This window comes from Triticum aestivum, chromosome 4D (assembly GCF_018294505.1).
Source record: "Triticum aestivum cultivar Chinese Spring chromosome 4D, IWGSC CS RefSeq v2.1, whole genome shotgun sequence".
NCBI lineage: Eukaryota > Viridiplantae > Streptophyta > Magnoliopsida > Poales > Poaceae > Triticum > Triticum aestivum.
Genome location: NC_057805.1, coordinates 20370064 through 20393146, shown reverse-complemented (window position 1 = coordinate 20393146; position 23083 = coordinate 20370064). Strand labels below are relative to the sequence as shown.

The 23083-nt window shown below is 47.3% G+C and overlaps 2 protein-coding genes across 2 annotated transcripts; both read right to left on the bottom strand.

Annotated features, from left to right (window-relative positions):
- Positions 1-12340: 12340 nt before the first annotated feature.
- On the bottom strand, positions 12341-12949 carry LOC123100315 (receptor-like protein 34). The gene has a single exon (XM_044522258.1). The coding sequence runs from the start codon at positions 12947-12949 to the stop codon at positions 12341-12343; it is 609 nt and encodes a 202-aa protein (XP_044378193.1).
- An 8422-nt stretch (positions 12950-21371) lies between these two features.
- On the bottom strand, positions 21372-22743 carry LOC123099473 (putative receptor-like protein kinase At3g47110). The gene is made up of 2 exons (XM_044521622.1): positions 21696-22743; positions 21372-21616 (listed from the first exon to the last, which is right to left on the bottom strand). The coding sequence occupies exons 1-2, from the start codon at positions 22741-22743 to the stop codon at positions 21372-21374; spliced, it is 1293 nt and encodes a 430-aa protein (XP_044377557.1).
- Positions 22744-23083: the final 340 nt, after the last annotated feature.

The window sequence follows — 23083 nt, the reverse complement described above, 5'->3', positions numbered from 1 at the left end:
TAGTCCCGGTTGATGGCACCAACTGGGACCAAAGGCCTTGTGCTGCCCCACGTCAAAAGTTTAGTACCACCTCGCTAGTTGAGAGCGCCGAACACCTCTTTATATGCTCCGCCGCCTCCTCTCTCTCGAACTCCTCTAAACTGCAGGCCTATGGGCCTAATCTGACACTACTTTACCTGTGGGCCTGTTGGGCCTTCTGCGGGCCTGAATCCTGGCCCAATTAGCTGGGTTTCTAGTCGTATTCAGGCCGTGGTGACCCAGTAGGTGGCATTTTTTATTGTTTTGTTTTCTTTGTTGCTTTATTTTTTTATTTTGTTTCTACATACAACAAAATACTTACTTTTGCTATTTTTATTTATTTTAATAAGGTTTATTTATTTTATTTTATTATAGTTTATTTTATTTTATTTCTACTTATTTATTTTATAAAAGTTTATTTTATTTTAGTTTATTTTGTTTCTACTTATTTATTTCATTTTCTTTTTTGCTTTTTGTATTTATTTTATGAAAATTCTTTTTGCTTTTAATGTTTTGAACAAAAAATACTTTGATAATTTTAGTTCCATAAATTCTATATAATTTTTCTTTCAATAATACTAGAGGTTTATAAAAGCTTTTTAGTTGATTCCTTTAGTACCGGTTCTAAGGCTGTTACAAAGGCATTTCATTTGGTACCGGTTCTAAGACTGGGGCCCGACGAGCCCCTTTAGTACCGGTTCGTGGCATTTCAAATGAACTACGAAAAGGTTGAAAGTTGGCATGGTATCATCATTTTCACCCACATAGCATGTGCTGAAAAGTTGAGAGGGTTACGGCAAAAACTGGATGCACTTCGTGTACAAAACGGACAATCTGTTTCGAGATATCAGGGTTTCATACGGAAACTCATCTGTTACAACAGGCATTTCAAATGAACTACGAAAAGGTTGAAAGTTGGCATGGTATCATCATAATAGTTGTGGAGAGAAAGTCTTCACTTTTTCTTCGCTTGCGTGCTTTGCTTATTGAGCCGTAACCATGGATAATCTTCATCGTTTATCAGGATGCTTGGGTCAGCCTTGACTTTGAAGGGAGGAATTTCATGAAACTTTTCATAATCTTCAGACATGTCTGTCTTGTCCTCCACTCCCACGATGTCCCTTTTTCCTGAAAGAACTATGTGGCGCTTTAGCTCATCGTATGATGTATTCACTTCCTTATCTTTTCTTTTTCTCGGTTTGGTAGACATTTCCTTCACATAGATAACCTGTGCCACATCCTTGGCTAGGACAAACGGTTCGTCAGTGTACCCAAGATTGTTCAGATCCACTGTTGTCATTCCGTACTTTGGGTCTACCTGTACCCTGCCTCCTGACAGATTGACCCATATGCACATAACAAAGGGACCTTAAAATCATGTCCGTAGTCAAGTTCCCATATGTCCACTATGTAACCATAATATGTGTCCTTTCCCCTCTTGGTTGCTGCATCAAAGCGGACACCGCTATTTTGGTTGGTGCTCTTTTGATCTTGGGCGATCGTGTAAAATGTATTCCCATTTATCTCGTATCCTTTGTAAGTCAATACAGTCGAAGATGGTCCCCTGGCCAACGAGTACAGCTCATCACAAACAGTGTTGTCACCTCTGAGACGTGTTTCCAGCCAACTGCTGAAAGTCCTGATGTGTTCACATGTAATCCGGTCGTCACACTGCTCCGGGTGTTTGGAGCACAAACTGTTCTTGTGTTCATCGACATACGGGGTCACTAAAGTAGAGTTCTGTAGAACTGTGTAGTGTGCTTGAGACCAAGAATGCCCGTCCCTGCATATTATTGAGTCCCCTCCAAGCTTGCCTTTTCTAGTCAGTCTCCCGTCATACCGCGATTTAGGGAGACCTATCTTCTTAAGGCCAGGAATGAAGTCAACACAAAACCCAATGACATCCTCTGTTTGGTGGCCCATGGAGATGCTTCCTTCTGGCCTAGCGTGGTTACGAACATATTTCTTTAGGACTCCCATGAACCTCTCAAAGGGGAACATATTGTGTAGAAATACGGGACCCAGAATGACAATCTCGTCGACTAGATGAACTAGAACGTGCATCATGATATTGAAGAAGGATGGTGGGAACACCAGCTCGAAACTGACAAGACATTGCGCCACATCACTCCTTAGCCTTGGTATGATTTCTGGATCGATCACCTTCTGAGAGATTGCATTGAGGAATGCACATAGCTTCACAATGGCTATTCGGACGTTTTCCGGTAGAAGCCCCCTCAATGCAATCGGAAGCAGTTGCGTCATAATCACGTGGCAGTCATGAGACTTTAGGTTCTGGAACTTTTTCTCCGGCATATTTATTATTCCCTTTATATTCGACGAGAAGCCAGTCGGGACCTTCATACTGAGCAGGCATTCAAAAAAGATTTCCTTCTCTTCTTTGGTAAGAGCGTAGCTGGCAGGACCTTCATACTGCTTTGGAGGCATGCCGTCTTTTTCGTGCAAACATTGCAGGTCCTCCTGTGCCTCAGGTGTATCTTTTGTCTTCCCATACACGCCCAAGAAGCCTAGCAGGTTCACGCAAAGGTTCTTCGTCACGTGCATCACGTCGATTGAAGAGCGCACCTCTAGGTCTTTCCAGTAGGGTAGGTCCCAAAATATAGATTTCTTCTTCCATATGGGTGCGCGTCCCTCAGCGTCATTCGGAACAGCTAGTCCGCCGGGACCCTTTCCAAAGATTACGTGTAAATCATTGACCATAGCAAGTACGTGATCACTGGTACGCATGGCGGGCTTCTTCCGGTGATCTGCCTTGCCTTTGAAATGCTTGCCTTTCTTTCGACATTGATGGTTGGTCAGAAGAAATCGACGATGGCCCAGGTACACATTCTTCCTGCATTTGTCCAGGTATATACTTTCGATGTCAGCTAAACAGTGCGTGCATGCGTGGTATCCCTTGTTTGTCTGTCATGAAAGGTTACTGAGAGCGGGCCCATCGTTTATGGTTACAAACAGCAACACGTGCAGGTTAAATTCCTCCTGTTTGTGCTCATCCCACGCACGTACACCATTTCCATTCCACATCTGTAAAAGTTCTTGAACTAATGGCCTTAGGTACACATCAATGTCGTTGCCGGGTTGCTTAGGGCCTTGAATGTGAATTGGCATCATAATGAACTTCCGCTTCATGCACATCCAAGGAGGAAGGTTATACAATACATAGAGTCACGGGTCAGGTGTTGTGATTGCTGCTCTGCTCCCCGAAAGGATTAATGCCATCCGCGCTTAAAGCAAACCATACGTTCCTTGGGTCACCTGCAAACTCAGCCCAGTACTTTCTCTCGATTTTTCACCACTGCGACCCGTCAGCGGGTGCTCTCAACTTCCCGTCTTTCTTACGGTCCTCACTGTGCCATCGCATCAACTTGGCATGCTCTTTGTTTCTGAACAATCGTTTCAACCGTGGTATTATAGGAGCATACCACATCACCTTCGCAGGTGTGATGCCCGGATAATCAAGCTACAGTAACCTCTGCTAATGACACCACGTCACCTCCGTTACTGTCGCTAATCTCGCGTTAGTTTAAAACCGATTCAAATTCAAATTCAAAATCAAGCAAACAATAAAAGTTTTCAAATATTAAAACTAAAATGTTCATCATGTGGCAAATAATCCCTAACTAGTTTTGGTGGTGGAACCAACCTTTTTCAAAGTGTTTAAATGCCCTAAAACTAATTAAAACCAGTGGCTAAAATAATAATTTATTTGCTCTTGAAAATATAGAAATATTAAACTAATTTATTTTGGGTCCAAACTAGGTTTGGCAGTGGCCTATTTTGATGATACTAATTTAGGTGCTAACTTAGTACTTTAAAGAAACTAAAAATATCAGAAACTAAAATGAAAACATAAAATCAAACGAAGAGAAAACAAAACAAAGAAAAGAAAAGAAAGTACCCCTCCCACTGGGCTCCGGCCCAGCAGGCCACCGGCCCAACCTGACAAAGGCCAACCGGCCAGCCCACCCCTGCTCCCTTATCCACCCACCTGCCGAAACCCTAACCGACTCCCCCCACTCTCCCTCTCCCTCAGATCCAATCGGGATCGGGGCGCACCACACCGACGCTGCCTCGTCTCCACACCGATGCCGCCCCGTCCACACCTCGCTCCCTCGTCCGTCTTGGCGCCGTCCCGACCGCATCGCCCCTGGCGCCGCCACCCGTCGCCCGAAGCCGTCCCCGGCGCCACCGCACCTCGTCACCGCCGCCCCAACCGCGTCACCTCCTCCGTTCCCTCCCCGGCCTGGACGCCCCTCGCGCTGCACCCGACCATGCCGTCGCTCTGGATGGTGGGCTCCCTGCCACGAGCGCCCATCCTCGACGCCCAAGCTCCCTCCCCCTCGCTCTCCTTCAGCACCGCCGCCCTCCACAGTGCAGACGCATGCCAGGCGCCGCCATCGACCCGTCGTCCTCCACCTCGGCCACGACACCTTGCCGCTGGATCTGTCACCACCGGTAAGCTCCGGCTCCCTCGACTGCGTCCCCGACCTCCTCTGTGAGCTCCCACGGCCACTCCCCCTCTCCCCTCCTCGATTCACCGCCGTAGGCCGTCGCCCGTGCTCCTGACCGGGGCCGCGAGCTCCGAGCGGTCACCGCGCCCGCGCCTGCGTCCCGTGCATCGTCGCCCTCCGCCCGGGCCGCCACCCTGCCTTGCCTCGCAGCGCCCCCCTGTTCCTCGCTGTTGCAACTGCTTCTGCTGCTGCTGGGCCTCGCCCCTCCTCACTGCTCGCCGGAGGCCACCCGCCGGCGCCGGCGTGCGTCGTGCATGCTCAGTGCCCCTCGGGCACGCGTTCGTTTGGGCGCCCGCACCACCGCCAGTTAGCACCGTGCCCGTTAAGGCCCGCTGGCCCTATGACAAGTGGGGCCTCAAGCCCCCAGAACGTTTAAAAAAAAGAGATTCAAAAAATATTATTAATAATAAAAATATAATTCAATTAATTAATTAATTAGTTAATTAACTTAATTAATTGCGATTAATTAACCTAATCATCTAGCTAATCTAATTAATCCTGATTAGTTAGTCTCAATCAATGACAAACGGGACCCACCTGTCAGCTTGACTGGTCAAAGGTCAAAGCTGACCGCTGATGTCATGCTGACATCATAAATGCATTTTAGGATTAAATTAATTCTGTTAATTCTAGTAAATGTTTAAATCCTTTTTAAATTAATACAAAATAAATCGTAGCTCGGATGGAAAAACCTTGTACATGAAAGTTGCTCAGAACGATGAGACGAATCTGAACACACAGCCCGTTCGTCCGCCACACATCCCTAACCTATCGAACTCGCAACTTTCCCCCTTCGATTCATCTGTCCAAAAACGCGAAACACCGGGAATACTTTCCTGGATGTTTCCCCCCTTCACCGGTATCGCCTACTACTGTGTTAGGTCACCCCTAGCACTGCGTATTGCCATGTTATGGTTTGTGTTGCTTTGATTGCTCTATCATTTATTGTGTTCCCCCTTCCGTTACTTCTTTCCGGTAGACCCCGAGACTGCCGGCGACCCCCAGTTCGACTACGGTGTTGACGACCTCTTCTTGCCAGAGCAACCAGGCAAGCCCCCCCCCCCCGCCGTGATCACCAGATATCGCCTATTCTTCTCTATACTGCTTGCATTAGAGTAGTGTAGCATGTTACTGATTTCGGTTAATCCTATTCTGTTGCATAGCCTGTCATTGTTGCTACAGTTGTTACCCTTACCTGCTATCCTATTGCTTAGTATAGGATGCTAGTGTTCCATCAGTGGCCCTACACTCTTGTCCGTCTGCCATACTATCGGGCCGTGATCACTTCGGGAGGTGATCACGGGTATATACTATGTACTTTATATACATGACACATGTGGTGACTAAAGTCGGGTCAGCTCGTTGAGTACCCGCAAGTGATTCTGATGAGGGGGCTGAAAGGACAGGTGGCTCCATCCCGGTAGAGGTGGGCCTGGGTTCCTGACGGCCTCCGACTGTTACTTTGTGGCGGAGCGACATGGCAGGTAGAGACCACCTAGGAGAGAGGTGGGCCTGGCCCTGGTCGGCGACCGCGGATACTTAAAATAACACACTTAACGAGTTCTTGGTATTTGATCTGAGTCTGGCCATTTGGTCTATACGCACTAACCAGCTACGCGGGAACAATTATGGGCACTCGACGTCGTGGTATCAGCCGAAGCCTTCGTGACGTCAGTGACGGAGCGGCGTGCGCCGGATTGGACTGGAACGCCTGCTAGGCTAGGTCTGCTTCAGGCCGCCCACGCAACGTGCAGGTGTGCAATGGGCGATGGGCCCAGACCCCTGCGCGCATAGGATTTAGACCGGTGTGCTGACCTCTCTGTTGTGCCTAGGTGGGGCTGCGACGTGTTGATCTTCCGAGGCCGGGCATGACCCAGGAAAGTGTGTCCGGCCAAATGGGATCGAGCGTGTTGGGTTATGTGGTGCACCCCTGCAGGGAAGTTTATCTATTCGAATAGCCGTGATCTTCGGTAACAGGACGACTTGGAGTTGTACCTTGACCTTATGACAACTAGAACCGGATACTTAATAAAACACACCCTTCTAAGTGCCAGATACAACCCGGTGATTGCTCTCTCACAGGTCAACGAGGAGAGGATCGTCGGGTAGGATTATGCTATGCGATGCTACTTGGAGGACTTCAATCTACTCTCTTCTACATGCTGCAAGACGGAGCCTGCCAGAAGCGTAGTCTTCGACAGGATTAGCTATCCCCCTCTTATTCTGGCATCCTGCAGTTTAGTCCACCGATATGGCCCTTTACACATATACCCATGCATATGTAGTGTAGCTCCTTGCTTGCGAGTACTTTGGATGAGTATTCACGGTTGCTTTTCTCTCTCTTTTCCCCCTTTCCCTTCTACCTGGTTGTCGCAACCAGATGCCGGAGCCCAGGAGCCAGACGCCACCGTCGACGACGACCCCTACTACACCGGAGGTGCCTACTACTACGTGCAGCCCGCTGACGACGACCAGGAGTAGTTAGGAGGATCCCAGGCAGGAGGCCTGCACCTCTTTCGATCTGTATCCCAGTTTGTGCTAGCCTTCTTAAGGCAATCTTGTTTAACTTATGTCTGTACTCAGATATTGTTGCTTCCGCTGACTCGTCTATGATCGAGCACTTGTATTCGAGCCCTCGAGGCCCCTGGCTTGTAGTATGATGCTTGTATGGCTTGTTTTATTTTTAGAGTTGTGTTGTGATATCTTCCCGTGAGTCCCTGATCTTGATCGTACACGTTTGCGTGTATGATTAGTGTACGATTGAATCGGGGGCGTCACAGCAGGAACCCTCTTCCTGCGGGGCTCGCCGTCAACATCACCAGCGTCATCTCGTCTGATCTTATACTGCAATGCACCGCTGCAGCAATTCCAGTGTGGTACCGAGCTTTGTGTTGCCATCTTCGCAATTGGGGTACAACCCTTTTTTGTGATCCTCTAACATGCGATCGAACTTCAGCTTCTCCTTTTCAATTTCGCACTTTCCCCTTGCATGAACAATGACCCAGGGGAGATCATCATCGGGCACATCGTCCGGTTCCTCTTGATCTTCAGCTTCCCCTGTTGCAGCATCACCGTATTCAGGGGGCACATAGTTGTCATTGTCCTCTTCTTCTTCGTTGTCTTCCATCATAACTCCTATTTCTTCGTGCTTCGTCCAAACATTATAGTGTGGCATGAAACCCTTATAAAGCAGGTGGGTGTGAAGGATTTTCTGGTCAGAGTAAGACCTCGTATTCCTACAATTAGGGCATGGACAACACATAAAACCATTCCGCTTGTTTGCCTCAGCCACTTCGAGAAAATTATGCACGCCCTTAATGTACTCGGAGGTGTGTCTGTCACCGTACATCCATTGCCAGTTCATCTGCGTGCATTATATATAATTATTTGTGTCAAAAGTAAGAAAATTAGACAAGTATCTATCTAAAGTAAGATTTTTTTCTTTCAGAAAGAAGATAAGAACAAGAGGTTCACCACGGTGGTGCCGGCGACGAGATCAGCGCGGGCGATCGACGGCGGTGAAGACAAGGACGGGGCATGACAGACCACTAAACCTAGACAAATCTCGGAAAAAATGGAGCTCGGAGGTCGAGCTTCGAGAGGAGAAAGCTTAACTAGTGTGGCTCGCGCATTTCATCGAACACCTCATGTGCATAGGAGGTGACCTAGAGCACCCAAATGCCCTCCCCTCGCCGTCCAGCAAAAAACAGAGCACTGTGGAGTGCTCTGCTCGCCGGCGATGGGATATATATAGGCAACTCATTTGTCCCGGTTCGTGGTTCGAACCGGGAATAAAGCCCATCCTTCTGTCCCGGTTCGTGCCACGAACCGAGAACAATGGTTGTGGGCCAGGAGCGAGGCCCATTGGTCCCGGTTCGTGCCTAGAACCGGGACAAATGGGTCCAGAGGAACCGGGACCAATGCGCACGAGGCCCCGGCCGGCCCCTGGGCTCACGAACCGGGACGAATGCCCCCATTGGTCCCGGTTCGTGGCAGAACCGGGACTAATGGGCTGGCCAGGCCTCAACCAAAGCCCTGTTTTCTACTAGTGATGCGTAGAGGGTCAGAAGGATCATGCAAATGTGGTGATTGAGAATATTGCCAACAAACTAGTCCACGACATGCACTATGAAGAGCTCGTCCAGTTAGTGGTCAAGTATCACGTGGACTATCTGAACCAGAAGATCTCCAAAAAGGACGCTCGAGTGAAGCATCTTTCACGGGACAATTACATCAAGGCAAGTGACGATGGATCCTCGCTATTCCCTACATTACCGCAAATTAGATTCCTTAGTAAGATGTATGTTTTTACTTTACAAGTGATTCCTCGATGGTGCGCTGACAAACGTCCGTGTTGGGAGAAGATCGTCGAACAGTGGACAGACCCAGGGTGGAGGAATGAACACAAGGCAATAGGAGAACGGCGTAAGTTGATGGGTTATCCAGGACATGTCTAGGAAACCTCACCATCCCAGGTGTCGTCTCCAAACATGTAGCCAACAACATCCATTTCCTTTCATCATGTTTTCTTTCATTTGTGGGCATTCCCTTGATTGTTTGGATCATTTTCTTTTGCAGAAAGAACACACCGGCAAGGATATCTCTTACTTCAAGGCGTGGACCATCAAACGTACCAAAGACGACAAGGATAGGGAGCCTCTCCACCCGGAGAGGTACTGGATCAACTCTAAAGCCTGGTCAGATGGGGAGAACTACACCAAAAAATTGAAGGAGGCATACGGGCAAGAGGTTGATCCTCACGTGTGGCCATTTGACCATCTTGTGGCCATTGCCACGACAGGCGGTAGACCGAATGGCCGGATGGCGGTTCACCTCGATTTTGTCATAATCTCCTCCCTTCTGAGAGTCGACATGCTCCGTGCTATGAGTACTAGCTCTACTCCTACCATAGAGCGTCACGTACCACATACCACGACCATTATTGAGGATATTCAGGTCAGCGCTTCTTCATTGATCCTTCATGGTCCTGTATGTTTGCATTTCAACACGAATGACATTTGCATTGCCATATTGTAGACTCGACTGATTGACACCCAGAAAGAACGAGATGATGACCGGGCTAAGCTGAAGGCACAAGATGATCTAGTGAAGACTTTGCAGCATATGGTGGCCAATCTTTATTCCATGCAAGGCAAACAAGTGCGAGAGATACCACCGATGCCAAAATGGAACATTGTGAGTTTCGTTCAAACTATTTCTATCACCATTTTCGGCATTACCATATGCATTCATCTCATTATTGGTTCTATTCATCATAGCTCAATCCATCACAAGGGTCGAACAATGTTCCAGTAGTTCCACCTCAAGTTGGTGGAGTTGAGGAAGCAAACGCCACAAAAGATGTTGATGATACCACTCCGATCTCCAAAACCATGTGAACTTCATGTTATGTTGTGTTTGAAACTGTTCCGTGTATGTGCTTGAGAACTATTGCATCTTGTGTGATCTTGAGACTTGCAAACTTGTGGTAGTCGAGTGTGCTTGACAGCTATTGCACCTTTCATGCACTATTTCTTTTATGTGGGATGTTCTTGAGAATCAATGCTTTCTTTGTTCAATGATGCCTATATGTGACATGTTCTATGTGTGATGAACTATATGCTACTGCTGTATATGTTTTGCTGCAGGAAAGAAACAAAAACGCCAAAAAAGGCTGCTGGGCACAACAAGACCGAGAGGGTCTCTCGGCATAGACGGTGAAACTGGAACTTTTACCGAGAGGGCTCTCGGCAAAGGGTGTCAACCTATAGCGCCGCTGATAACTTTACCGAGAGTACTCTCGGTAAAAGTACAAGGTTTGCCGAGAGGGACTCTCGGCAAAGATGGCCCTCAGCGTGTTAACGCGGACCCACATGTCAGGAGCTGACACGTGGCGCACTGCTACTGGCTCTCTTTGCCGAGAGTGGCTCTCAGCAAAGATGGCCCTCGGCGTGTTAACACGGGCCCACATGCCAGGAGCTGACACGTGGCGCACTCCTATTGGCTCTCTTTGTCGAGAGTGGCTCTTGGCAAAGATGGCGCTCGGCGTGCTAACTCAGACGCACATGTCAGGAGCTGACACGTGGCGAACTCCTACTGGCTCTCTTTGCCTAGAGTGGCTCTCGGCAAAGATGGCCCTCGGCGTGTTAACATGGACCCACATGTCAGGAGCTAATATGTGGCGCACTCCTATTGGCACTCTTTGCCGAGAGTGGCTCTCGTCAAAGATGGCACTCGGCGTGTTAACTCGGACCCACATGTCAGGAGCTGACACGTGGCACACTCCTATTGGCTCTCTTCGCCGAGGGTGGCTCTTAGAAAAGATGGCCCTCGGTGTGTTAACGTGGACCCACATGTCAGGAGCTGACACGTGGCGCACCGGTATTGGCTCTTTTTGCCGAGGGTGTCTCTCGGCAAAGATGGCCCTCAGCGTGTTAACGTGGATCCACATGTCAGGAGCCGATACGTGGCGCCCTCCTACTGGCTCTCTTTGCTGAGGGTAGCTCTCGGCAAAGATGGCCCTCGGCGTGTTAATGCGGACCCACATGTCAGGAGCTAACACATGGCGCACTGGTATTGGCTCCCTTTGCCGGGGGTGGTTCTCGGCAAAGATTGCCCTCGGCGTGTTAACGCGGACACACATGTCAGCACCTGACACGTGGCAACTGCCGTCCTGGGTTGTTGTCCGTTAGCTAGTTTATTTTGCCGAGTGTTACTATTTGCCTCTCGGCAAACACTTTGCCGAGTGCCCGTGTCCTGGCTCCCAGCATATTTCTGTTTGCCTGAGAGGTGCAAGCCGGGTGGCTGTTGCCGAGTGTAGCACTCGGCAAAGGCTTTCCCGGAAGGTTTTGGCCCTTTGCCGAGTGTCCGTGGCACTCGGCGTATATGTCGAGTCCAGTAGTGTAAGTAAGTGATGTTTCTGAAAGCACCTTCATCTGGCACCTTGCCTTGTAGATTATTGAAGGATAAATCCAATTTGTACAATGATGTCAAATTTTGTAGAACCACAGGGATTGACCCTGATAAGTTGTTGTGTGCAATGTATAGTTCTCTTAAGTTTTCAATACTACCAAGTGCCTCATGAATAATACGAGAGAACTTATTCATGGTCAGGTTCAGTTTTCTGAGCCCCTTTATATTTATCAGTGATCGAGGTATGCTTCCGTCGAATGAGTTATTGTCTAGTAATAACAACTCCAACACCTTGCAATTTTGAATAACGTCGGGTATGTCACCAGACCGCTGGTTTCCTGATAGAATCAACTGGTTAGGGTTTGTTAAGCTACCAACTTCATTAGGAAGGGATCCAGAAAGGGAATTATAGGACAAGTCCAAGTACAAAGAAAGGCCAAGCAATTTAAAATCTCTTTGGGTATTGAACCATTCAATCTGTAGTTTGTTGACAGATCTAGTACAAAGAGGTTTTTCAACTCCCCAAGGCTTGCTGGAATCGGTCCCTCCAAGTTTCCATAGTATGCATAAAGCCTGTTTAACTATGAAATATTTCCTAGGGATGGAGGTATAAGGCCATATAAGCTATTCTTGTACAAGCCTAGTTCAATCAAGTTCTTTAGCTTACCAATACTCTCGGGAATCACTCCGGATATGGAAGTATTCGCTATCACAAGCCTTTTGAGCGCAACCAAATTGCCTATGTCCACATGAATACTCCCAGAGATCCTATTGTGTACTAAGTATAAGTTCTTGAGAGATGTCGAGAGGTTCACAATTGATCCAGGTAATTTTCCTCCAAAATAGTCACCTCCAAGGAGCAGTTTCTATAGTTGTGTCTAGTTTGCCATAGAAGTGATAAATTCCCACCCATTGTTGTCATTCGCTTCAAGCTCATTGTCAGCCAAGTTTAGATATTGGAGAGCTCCTAGCCTTCCCAAAGAGGGAGGCACATAGCCACTAAACCTATTCTCCCGCAGGTAAAGATCTACTAGGAACGATAGATTAGATATTGAGGAAGGGATTGTTCCCGTGAAGTGATTTCTACCCAAGCCAAGACCTTTCATCTTGGGGAAGTTACTTCCGATATCAGTTGGAATGCTTCCGTACATCATACTGAGCCCGACCCAAAGAGACAGTGACGACAAGTTGTAGAAAGAAGGTGGAAGCATACCAGAGAGGTTGTTTGTGGACAGTATTAATACTTGCACGTTCTGGATGTTGCCAATCCCTGGTGCGATTGAGCCCACGAGCCGGTTATAGGAGAGATCAAGGAATTGTAGATAGGACATGTTGGCCAGTGATGCCGGTATGGGCCCTGTGAAGCTGTTCTCCTTGAGGAAGTTTGCAGTCAGGGACATGAGCTTTTCGCCGAGCTCGGGAGGGATGCGACCCACAAGCTTGTTATGATGTCGTCTTATTTTTTCCTTGCTGACAATGGAACTCATGGATTGTGCTAGAGAAGGAGTTGTCGTTCAAGTGTAGTGTTCGTAGGCGGGTGAAGGCGGCCGAGGCTTCCCGGAATGTCTCCGTGGAGCGAGTTGGACCCCAGATCAAGTGTATACAGGAACGTGAGAATCTCGAGGGCTAGGGAGAGCAGTCCGGTGAGGCCGGTGCGCGCCACCACCCGCGCAGGCCTCTTTCAGTGGCTGCACTCCACACCTTCCCAGCTGCAGTAGTCGCTGTTGTCGTTCCAGGAGGCCAGCGAGCCGCCATCGCTGTACTTTTGCGCATTCGCGAAAAAAAAGCAAGCAGTGCAACGTCATCACCAGCACTAGCAACAACGGTCATAGAGATGGCAAAAATTGATCATAACAGTGTCATGGCAATGGCACATATTGGTGTGTTCCTCTTGTGCTCTTGGTTTGGTTGCCAAGTAACATTAGCAAGTTCCATATATGTACTAGCTTAGCTTACTTGCTCATGTGCGTGTTGCAAGTGCTGTGCTAATATCTAAACAAAGCCAAAATCGCTATTTACGTATTCGTTCACATACTTGGTCATGATGTAGACTTGGTCCTCTTTTTGACTTGCTTGGCAATGAGCTAATAACTATGGATCTCAGACCTAGCTGCAGACTTGATCAGTAACTTTGACAATTTTAACCAATAGTTACTTGAGCAGCTGCACTGAATTTGCAACATTCCTGTTCATTTTCCGGTAATTAATCTCAGTCAATCACCTGAGTTGTCGATCGGCAGATGCTCTGTATTAAGTGTAGTTTGTTTACCCTCATGATGCAACTCTCTTTTTTTGGTCATGGAGTTTCTTTCCAGGGGAAGCTGATTTTTCTGTTTTTATACTATATATGTTCCAATGACGATCTTTACGACATTTAATTATTTTTTTGAGACCTAGGATGTCTTTAAAGGTACTAGCACATATGCATAACGGTGCAACGGGAGAGAATTGTTTTTGTGTGAAATAATGGGAGAGATAATTGATGTGTCCACCAAAAACTATCTCCGCAGCGTGGAGCTGCAGTCTTCTGCCGGGTCATGCTCGTCCTCTGAGATCTGGATAATGTTGTGTTGGTAGGCGTTGCGGCGACCACCCAACGAATGCCTTTTTCCGAGTCCACCTCCATCTCGGGGTTGTTCCTGCCCCCTCATTTGGTGGCTGTCCAGCGACCTTCAGAGCACAGTTGCTTCGACCACTCTCTCATACGAGGGCGTAACCGGATGAATTACTAACTGTAGAGCATAAATCCTGTTTAATTAGCATAATCAGCGCATAACCAGGCATGAATGCCCCTTCTATATTAGGGTTGATCTCTGCCAGGACTCTGGCAGGCACTGAAATGGCCTGTGTGTGCAAGGCATGAGTAAAAATTCAAAAAAAAGGTGCATTGAAAATAGGAACATTTTTTAAAAAATTTCAAAAAATATAAAAAATGGGAATATGTTTTGAATATTCAGAATTATTTAGAAAATGTTTTTTAAATGCTAAAATTATTTTGTTTTTTATCTTTCACTAAAATAGGAATGTTTTTGAAAATGGAAATAACTAAGTATATTTTTTCAAAATTCATGACTTTTTTCAAAAATACAAATATTTTCTGAAAATGGTAACATTTTTCAATTTTCAAAAAATTCTTAAACGAGACAAAAATTTAAATTTATGAATGTATTCCGAAAATGGAACGGATATTTTTCAATAACATGAACAAATTTTGAAATTCTGAGTTATTTTAGAAAATATTAAATTTAGAAATAAAATGAAAACTAAAATTGAAAAAAATGAAAAAGGAAAAAAGAAATTAGAAAAGGAGAAATATAAAAAAATACAGAAAATCTTATACTTGCCGGCCCAGTCTTGGTGGCCCGTGCAAACCTCGGACTATTTGCCGCACCGTGCAGCAAATAAGGTAACCTCGGACTATTCGCTGGGCCGCAGCAGGCGGGGCCTGTACGTAGTAGTGGACAAACTTTTTTTCCTTATGTACTAGATGGATACACACAAATTTTCGTCTAAAGAAAAAAGACACACACAAATTTAGTACCATCTCAGATATTATTTTTCTTCTTTTCGAAGGTGAACAGACCAAAAAATCGTAGAAACACACCTTTCTTTAATATTAGGTATAGATATAGATTTCATTTTGCGCGCAGACTTTGTTGTGTTCAGTATTTCATTTTTTTTTTACGTTGCTACGGTGGGCTTACACCGCCTGAACCACAGAATTTAATTTGAAATTGGAAGGTTGCGGGAGGAGGCTGACTTTTTTTTAAAAGTGATCCCTGTATACACTACTTCTACCTGCATGCATAGATACATGGTTTGCTATACGTTCGGTAGGCAAAGCATATCGATCATGTGTATGGTATGTTCAGAAGTTTAATCTCAGACCCCCTGCCTCTGGAGCTTTTCCACACTAATACACTATAAGACTTCTACAGAGGGAATACGTGAAATGGTGAAAGTTAGGATTACCACACTGAATCGTTAGCGCAAGATCGAAATAGATAACTAGTACTCTCTCCGTACCCAAATATAAGTCTTTATAGAGATTTCAACAAGTGACTACATATGAAGTAAAATGAGTGAATCTACACTCTAAAATATGTCTATATTAAGATACTCATGATCGCATGTACTTAGGTCCGAGTATCAAGCGCTGCAGCGTTGAAGTATGAGCCCCGTGGACTAGCTTCTTTTATTGTTTCCTAGTCTACGGATATCTCCCAATCCTTTTCTTGTATAGCGGATACGGTTAAGATATCCTTGCCCTTGTACTCTATATATATATATGCTACGGCATACGATCAATGAACATATCACTAATCTACATGGTATTAGATACCGCGTTTATTTCCTAACGCTTTCGCCGCTGCCGCCGCCGCCGCCCAGCTGCCACCGCCGCTCCCTGCCGCCGCAGTCCCTCCTGCCGCCGCATCCCATCCCGGCCGCCGCATCCCATCCCGGCCGCCGCCCTCCTTTGCAGCCGCCGCCCCACCTCTCCCTCCACCTCCACCCGAACCCTAAACCTCAACCATGTCGTTTGCTTCCTACGACCCCCTCGCTGACTCCTCCTCCTCCTCCCCCATGTCTGGCGCCACCCAACGGTCCAACCCATTCGCCGGCCCTGACCCCATCCCCGCCGAAGTCATCCGCAACGCCGACATCCTCGCCCAACACTTACACCGGTGGCGGCGACTGGTTTATGGACTCCGGAGCTACCACACGCATGTCCCACCAACACCGCCAGTCGCATCACTCTCGGCGATGGCTCTTCCCTTCCCATTACACATATTGGTTCTACCTCTTTTCCGTCTTCTAGTACACCTATTAATATGTCTCATATCTTAGTTTCTCCTGACTTAATCAAAAATCTGGTCTCTGTTCGCCGTTTTACTCGTGAAAATCCGACTACGGTTGAATTTGACGGTTGTGGTTTTTCTATGAAGGACGCCCGTTCCCGGATGGTTCTTCACCGATGTGACAGCCCGGATGACCTCTACCCGGTCCACCCACCATCCTCCACCGACGCCGCCCCCGTCGCCTTCTCCGCCGGTGTGGACCTCTGGCATGCTTGTTTGGGTCACCCTAATCACGCCACGCTCCGTCATATACTTCGTAGTTTTTCTTTCACTTGTAATAAGGTCGATGACCATACTTGTCATGCCTGCCGTTTTGGCAAACACGTGCGTCTACCCTTTAGCAACTCTACCACTATTGCGGCTTATCATTTTCAGTTGATACATTGCGATGTTTGGACATCGCCCATTGCGAGCAACTCTGGCTATCTCTATTATCTTGTCATCATAGACGATTTTACGCATTATGTGTGGACTTTTCCCCTTGGGCAGAAATCGGATGTTCTCTTAACACTTACATTTTTTTACTCATTTCTCTCTATGCACTTTCGTCGACCCAATCTTGCGTTTCAAACAGACAATGGGAAAGAGTTCGATAGTCTTGCTGTCCGCAACCTACTCGCCACACATGGTACTGTTTTTCGTCTAACATGTCCTTACACCTCGCCGCAAAACGGGCGGGCAGAGCGTGTACTTCGCACTCTCAACGATTGCGTCCGTACCCTCCTGTTCCATGCCAACATCCCGCCTCGGTTCTGGCCCGATGCTCTCGCCACCGCGACTCTCCTTGTCAACATCCAGGCATGTCGTGTTCGCTGGAATTATGCGCCACATCAGTTGCTCTATGGCACTCCTCCATCCTACGACGATCTTCGCATCTTTGGCTACCTCTGCTATCCTAGCACCGACTCCACCGCCCCCCATAAGCTTGCTCCGCGGTCTCTCGCCTGCATCTTTATTGGGTACCCCTCCAACACAAAGGGCTACCGGTGCTACGACCCCGTCCTCTCATCGGGTGATCACTTCGAGGCAAGTTTACTTTGATGAAAAAGTGTTTCTGTTTCAGCAGGTACCTCTCTCGGACGGACCGACTTCGTCGACCCCGCCTCTCCTCGGCGGGCCTCCTGCCGTGTTGTCGCCCCCTCGCGGCGGCCACACCCGTCCGGCCCTCTCCGATCTTGGTGACTCTGTGTCCGTACAGAGTGCCTCGCATGTTTGGGCGCCAGGCAACTCCGCGGACTCGGCCACCTCTTCGGCCTCGGGGTCGCGCGCCTCCGTCTCGGGTGCCTTGGCTCTACCCTCGTCCGCACTTGGCTCACGAGGGCCACTTGCGGCCCCGTCCGCAGCCGCCCCAGGCCCGCCACCTGCGGCCTCATCTGTAGCCACCCCGGACTCGCCACCTGCGGCCCCGTCCATCGTCCGTTCGGGCCGCTCTTCTTGACCCCAACTGGCTTGCCACCATGCAGGAGGAGTTCGATGCGTTACAACGCAATCGTACGTGGCAGCTCATCCCACCTCCCCGCCATGCCAATAACATTAGCGGGAAGTGGGTCTTCCGGCACAAGACGCGTCCTGACGTCACCCTTGAGCGTTATGAAGCTCGCTGGGTGGTTCGCAGCTTTCGGCAACGCGCCGGAGTTGACTTCACCGACACCTTCGCTCCGGTCGTCAAACCGGGCACGATCCGCACCGTCCTTCAGCTTGTGGTGTCTCGTGCCTGTCCGGTTCATCAGCTGGACGTCTCCAACGCGTTCCTCCGCAGCCATCTCGCAGAACAGGTGTATTGCCAGCAGCCCATTGGCTTTGTCGACGCCGATCATCCTGATCACGTGTGCCTGCTCTCTCGGTCCCTTTATGGGCTGAAGAAGGCGCCGAGAGCCTGGTACCAGCGCATCGCCGCTTTCCTTCACCGGTTAGGTTTCCGAGCTACTCGCTCCGACGCCATCCTGTTCGTGTACCATCATGGTCCGGCGATTGCTTATCTCCTACTCTACGTCGACGACATCATCTTCACGGCCTCTTCGGCGCAACTTCTCGACCAGCTCACTGCTCGTCTCAGCACCGAATTTGCCATGAAGGATTTGGGGCCGCTTCATTACTTCCTCGGCACTGAGGTCATTCGGCGCTCCGACGGGTTTTTCCTTCATCAACAAAAGTACACCCATGAGCTTCTGGAGCGCGTTGGCATGCTTAACTGCAAACCCGCTGCCACTCCTGTTGACACGAAGGCCAAACTCTCCGCGCTTGAGGGTTCTCCAGCACCAGATGGCCCGTTCTACCGGTCTATTGTCGGCGCCCTTCAGTACTTAACCCTCACACGACCGGATTTGCAGTATGCCGTCCAGCAGCTGTGTCTAGACATGCATGCTCCCAGTGATAGTCACTAGAACTTGGTGAAGCGGATTCTACGCTACATCCGCGACACTATGTCCCTTGGGCTCACCTAGACAGCATCCTCCTCCACCGACATGGTCGCTTACTCTGATGCTGACTGGGCTGGCTCTCCGGATACCCGTCGTTCCACCTCTTGTTACTGCATTTACTTGGGGACATCCCTCATCTCCTGGTCGTCGAAACGACAGCATACGGTCTCTCATTCCAGTGCTGAGGCAGAGTATAGAGCTGTTGCCAACGCCGTTGCCGAGTGCTCCTAGTTACGGCAACTTCTTCAGGAGCTCCATCATGACGTTTCACGTGCCACTCTTGTGTACTGTGATAACGTCTCGGCTGTTTACCTCTCCACCAACCCCGTTCATCATCGTCGCACGAAGCACATCGAGCTGGACATTCACTTCGTGCGTGAACAGGTGGCTCTCGGCCGCATCCATGTGCTACACGTTCCCACCGCTCAGCAGTTCGCCGATGTCATGACCAAGGGACTACCGACGTCTACCTTCGAGGAGTTCCGGTCCAGTCTCTGCGTCACTCGCGATGTATCGACTGCCGGGGGGGGGGGGGGGGGGGTTGAGATACTCATGATCGCACGTACTTAGGCAGCTAGCATCTTCTTTTATTGTTTCCTAGTCTACGGATATCTCCCGATCCTTTTCTTGTATAGCAGATACAGTTGAGATATCCTTGCCGTTGTACTCTCTATATATGCTACGGCATACGATCAATGAACATATCGCTAATCTACGGTCTACGTACATCCGTATGTTGTAGTTCATTTGAAATGTCTAAAAAGACTTACATTTAGGAACAGAGGGAGTACATATGAACGGTATTTTTCTATCATACAGGGAACTACGTTTGCACGGATACTTCAGAAAGTGCGCGTATCTAGCCGGATACTGCCCAAATACTGCCCGATACATATCCCGTAAGAATCCCTCGATATTTTGATTTATAAAAAGAAAATAATGTTTGATACTCTTAGGATACTTCTGCGATACGTTTTGGACCTGAAACCTCTCGTTCGACGTGAAAGCCCCTCAATAATAAAGGCACACCTTTTGAAGATTCCCAACATGGGCGTGAGTTCATGTGAAAACATGTTTGTCAATATTTTTGTTCCATTGCAAGGTGAGCAAGAGAGAGTTGATGCATTGATTGGAACAGCAAACCTAGGCAAATCTCACTGCCAATTAATGAAAGTGGACTAAGTACAAGAAAAGAAAAGGTAATCGTATTGAGGAATGCTTTGACCTAGAAGCTCCTTAAATTTTTCTTCATATTTGTAATAATTAATATATAAACGTATCCCCGTATCCATGGTTTTAGAAAATTGGCGTATCGGGCGTATCCCCTATCGCGTATCCGACACGTATCCAAGTATCCGTGCAACGTAGATAGGGAATGCTTGGCGGCTGACGTATTTCTTGAGTCGATTATTTTAGCTATTTTGCCTGGGGGAAATCGTTTTGCTCTTGGAAATCAGCTGCAGTTCAATAGTTCCGGATTCGTGGAAGTTGTGGCTTAGATTTCGATATTATATTACTTATGTTGCGTGCCATGTTCTAGAGCGGTGCTCTGCCCTGAAGTCTAAAGCAACCACAAATGCATTTCATAGGATCCGTGAGCCAGCTACCAAGACGTATTCCAGTTGAACAATCATCTGCAGTACGTAATCTAGTCAAGGAGGTGCCAACCAATGGAGGGGGAAGGAAACTCCTCCTGCCCCCTCTTCTCCGCCGTCTCCACCAAGGCGGCTCACGCTCTACAAATCCACCAAAGCGAGCTATCATTTCTGATTATCTTTTGGACAAATTGGTTTATTTTTCTGAGAATCAGATTTTGGGTAGGCTGCTTGTGCTCTAAATTCTAGTATCTGTTTCTGCAGATGGAAAGTATATACTCTGTGAACAAGCAGCCTGACTTTACTACCTCAAGACAGGATATGCTTTCTAACCTGTGATTTCTGTTTATTTTATTGACAGATAGCTTTTTCTCGAGAATCAGATTTTACTACCTCAAGACAGGATACGCATTAGTTTGTACCCCAAGTTTGTTTGTGCACATGGACGCTATGTGCACTTTAACAAAAAGTCTGATTGTACGCAAAAGAAACATATGTTTGTGATTATTCTAGCGTTTTTAATCTGATCCGAAGCATTTTGTTTTAGATATAAACAGATAAAATTGGATCTTTCTGCTTACAAAAGCGATTAATAAGAAAAAAAATGAAACTCTCTGCAACCTAAGGTTTACTGAAGCATGAAGTAATAATGTTGCCTCCATGTGTACAGTTTTGATAATGAGAAAACAATTACACTGCTTCATTTTTTAATCTACCTACAACCTGCTGTTGTGCTATCATTGCACAACACCATGGTCTTGTATTTATTTGATACAGTTATAGAGCAACATACATAGCTCTGTGAACAATTACCAACTGAACTGACACATATTTTTTTTAGTATGCAGGATCATGTCTTGTGCCAGCTTGTTTATTCAATGCTGCTCTGAATTTCTTGAGTCGAGGCTTCTCGTTCTGCTCCATGGTCCCCTATGAACTTGAGGTGTGCATCTCTGATTGCTTGCATCTCCGCTGTTGCATCTCTTGTCAATGCTCGGTCACGAGGATGTTGCTTTGAGCAGGATATGCCAAGGCTCAAGACTGAAACCAATAACTCCTGAATTCTAATACTTGTAGTGTTATTGTGTTGTGCAACCACATTGTCGGGTCAGCTATCTCCAAGGCTCTATCTGGAATAGCATCCTCGACACACTTATGCAGACCCAATGAATCTCCGAACGTGCCTTCTGTTGGGCTTCTTCCCGTAAACATCTCAAGCAGCAATATGCCAAGGCTATAAATATCACCAGCGGTTGAGACAGCACAGCCTTCTCCATAATCTGCAATTATGCACAATTTTGTGCTTAGCATGGCATATTCGAGCGAAAAGTAAAAAATAAATAGAAGAGTTTTAGTCACCTGGAGCAACATAGCCTATGGAACCTCTAAGTCCTGTTGAGCCATATGAAGTCTGCATCCCCTCGCTTGTATTTTCTTCAAGGATCCTTGATATGCCAAAGTCCCCAACTCGGGCGCTCAGGTCTTCAGCAAGAAGGATGTTGCTTGGCTTGAGATCACAGTGGATTACCAATGGCTGACAGTAGTTGTGCAAATATTCTACTGCGTCCACAATATCAAAAGCAATGCCAAGCCTCTGGGCAAGGCTGAGTGTGTTGTTTATTGTTGGTTGTTGTGATTTTGGATGAAGCCAACCATCCAAGTTACCATTGGGCATGAACTCAAAGACCAACGCCTTGAATTCTTGACCTTCGTGGTTCATGCTCGAACAAGAAGTAATGATCTTAATTAGAGAACGGTGTCGTATCCTTCTCATGGCCTCACATTCAGCCTCAAAACTCTTGGCATGCCTTGATTGACCAAGATTAAACACCTTCACAGCCAATGTTGTTTCTTCAGTGTCCAAAACACACTTATAAACTGCACCATAACTTCCTCTCCCAAGCAAGTTGGCTTCTGAAAATTCATCAGTTCCTCTCAATAATGCATTATAGGGGATTCTCTTGTAATGTTCACCATTAATTGAATTTTGTGCTAACGTCTTCTGGCTTGGTTTCAGCTTCTTGCAAGATATCCAACCAAGAAGAATAACTGAAAGTGTGAACAAGATTGCTCCAGCTATCGCTAGAGACATCACAAGAGACTTTGTCATCTTTCTTTTGTTCTTGATTAAGTCGCTAATGGGACATGGAGCCAAATGAAGTTGAGGTGTACCACCACACAGATTGACATTCCCAGCAACATCTAAGTTAGTAATGTTTCTAAAAACACCTTCATTTGGCACCTCGCCTTGCAAATTATTGAAGGATATATCCAATTCAGTCAATGATGTCAAATTTTGTAGAACTGATGGGATTAACCCTGACAAGTTGTTGTGTGCCAGGTACAATTCCTGCAGGTTTCCAATGCTACCAAGGGACTCGGGAATATTTCCAAATAAATGATTCATGGTCAGATTTAGTGTACTGAGCCCCTTTATATTCTTCAGTGACTGAGGTATGCTACCCTCAAATAAATTGTTGTCTAAGAATAGTCGTTCAAACACTATGCAATTTTGAATACTATCGGGTATCTTGCCAGACAGCTGGTTTCCTGATAAAATTAGTTGGTTAAGGTTTGGCAAGCTACCAACTTCATTAGGAAGGGCCCCAGAGAAGGAGTTGTATGACAAGTCCAAGTAGTAAGAAAGGCTTTCGTGATTGTTTGAGGCTTCTTCTATATGTTTCTAGGCTTTCGTGATTTCCTTGTGCTGTCCTAATATTTCAGCAATGTCTACATCACTGTTTATG

Bases quoted from the DNA above. Each gene is read 5' to 3' on its own strand.
- LOC123100315 (XM_044522258.1), bottom strand. From the start codon at position 12,949: ATGAGTTCCATTGTCAGCAAGGAAAAAATAAGACGACATCATAACAAG.
- LOC123099473 (XM_044521622.1), bottom strand. From the start codon at position 22,743: ATGAATCATTTATTTGGAAATATTCCCGAGTCCCTTGGTAGCATTGGA. The intron at 21,617-21,695 runs GTGACTAAAACT...GCATAATTGCAG, and splicing joins CATAGGCTATGTTGCTCCAG to ATTATGGAGAAGGCTGTGCT.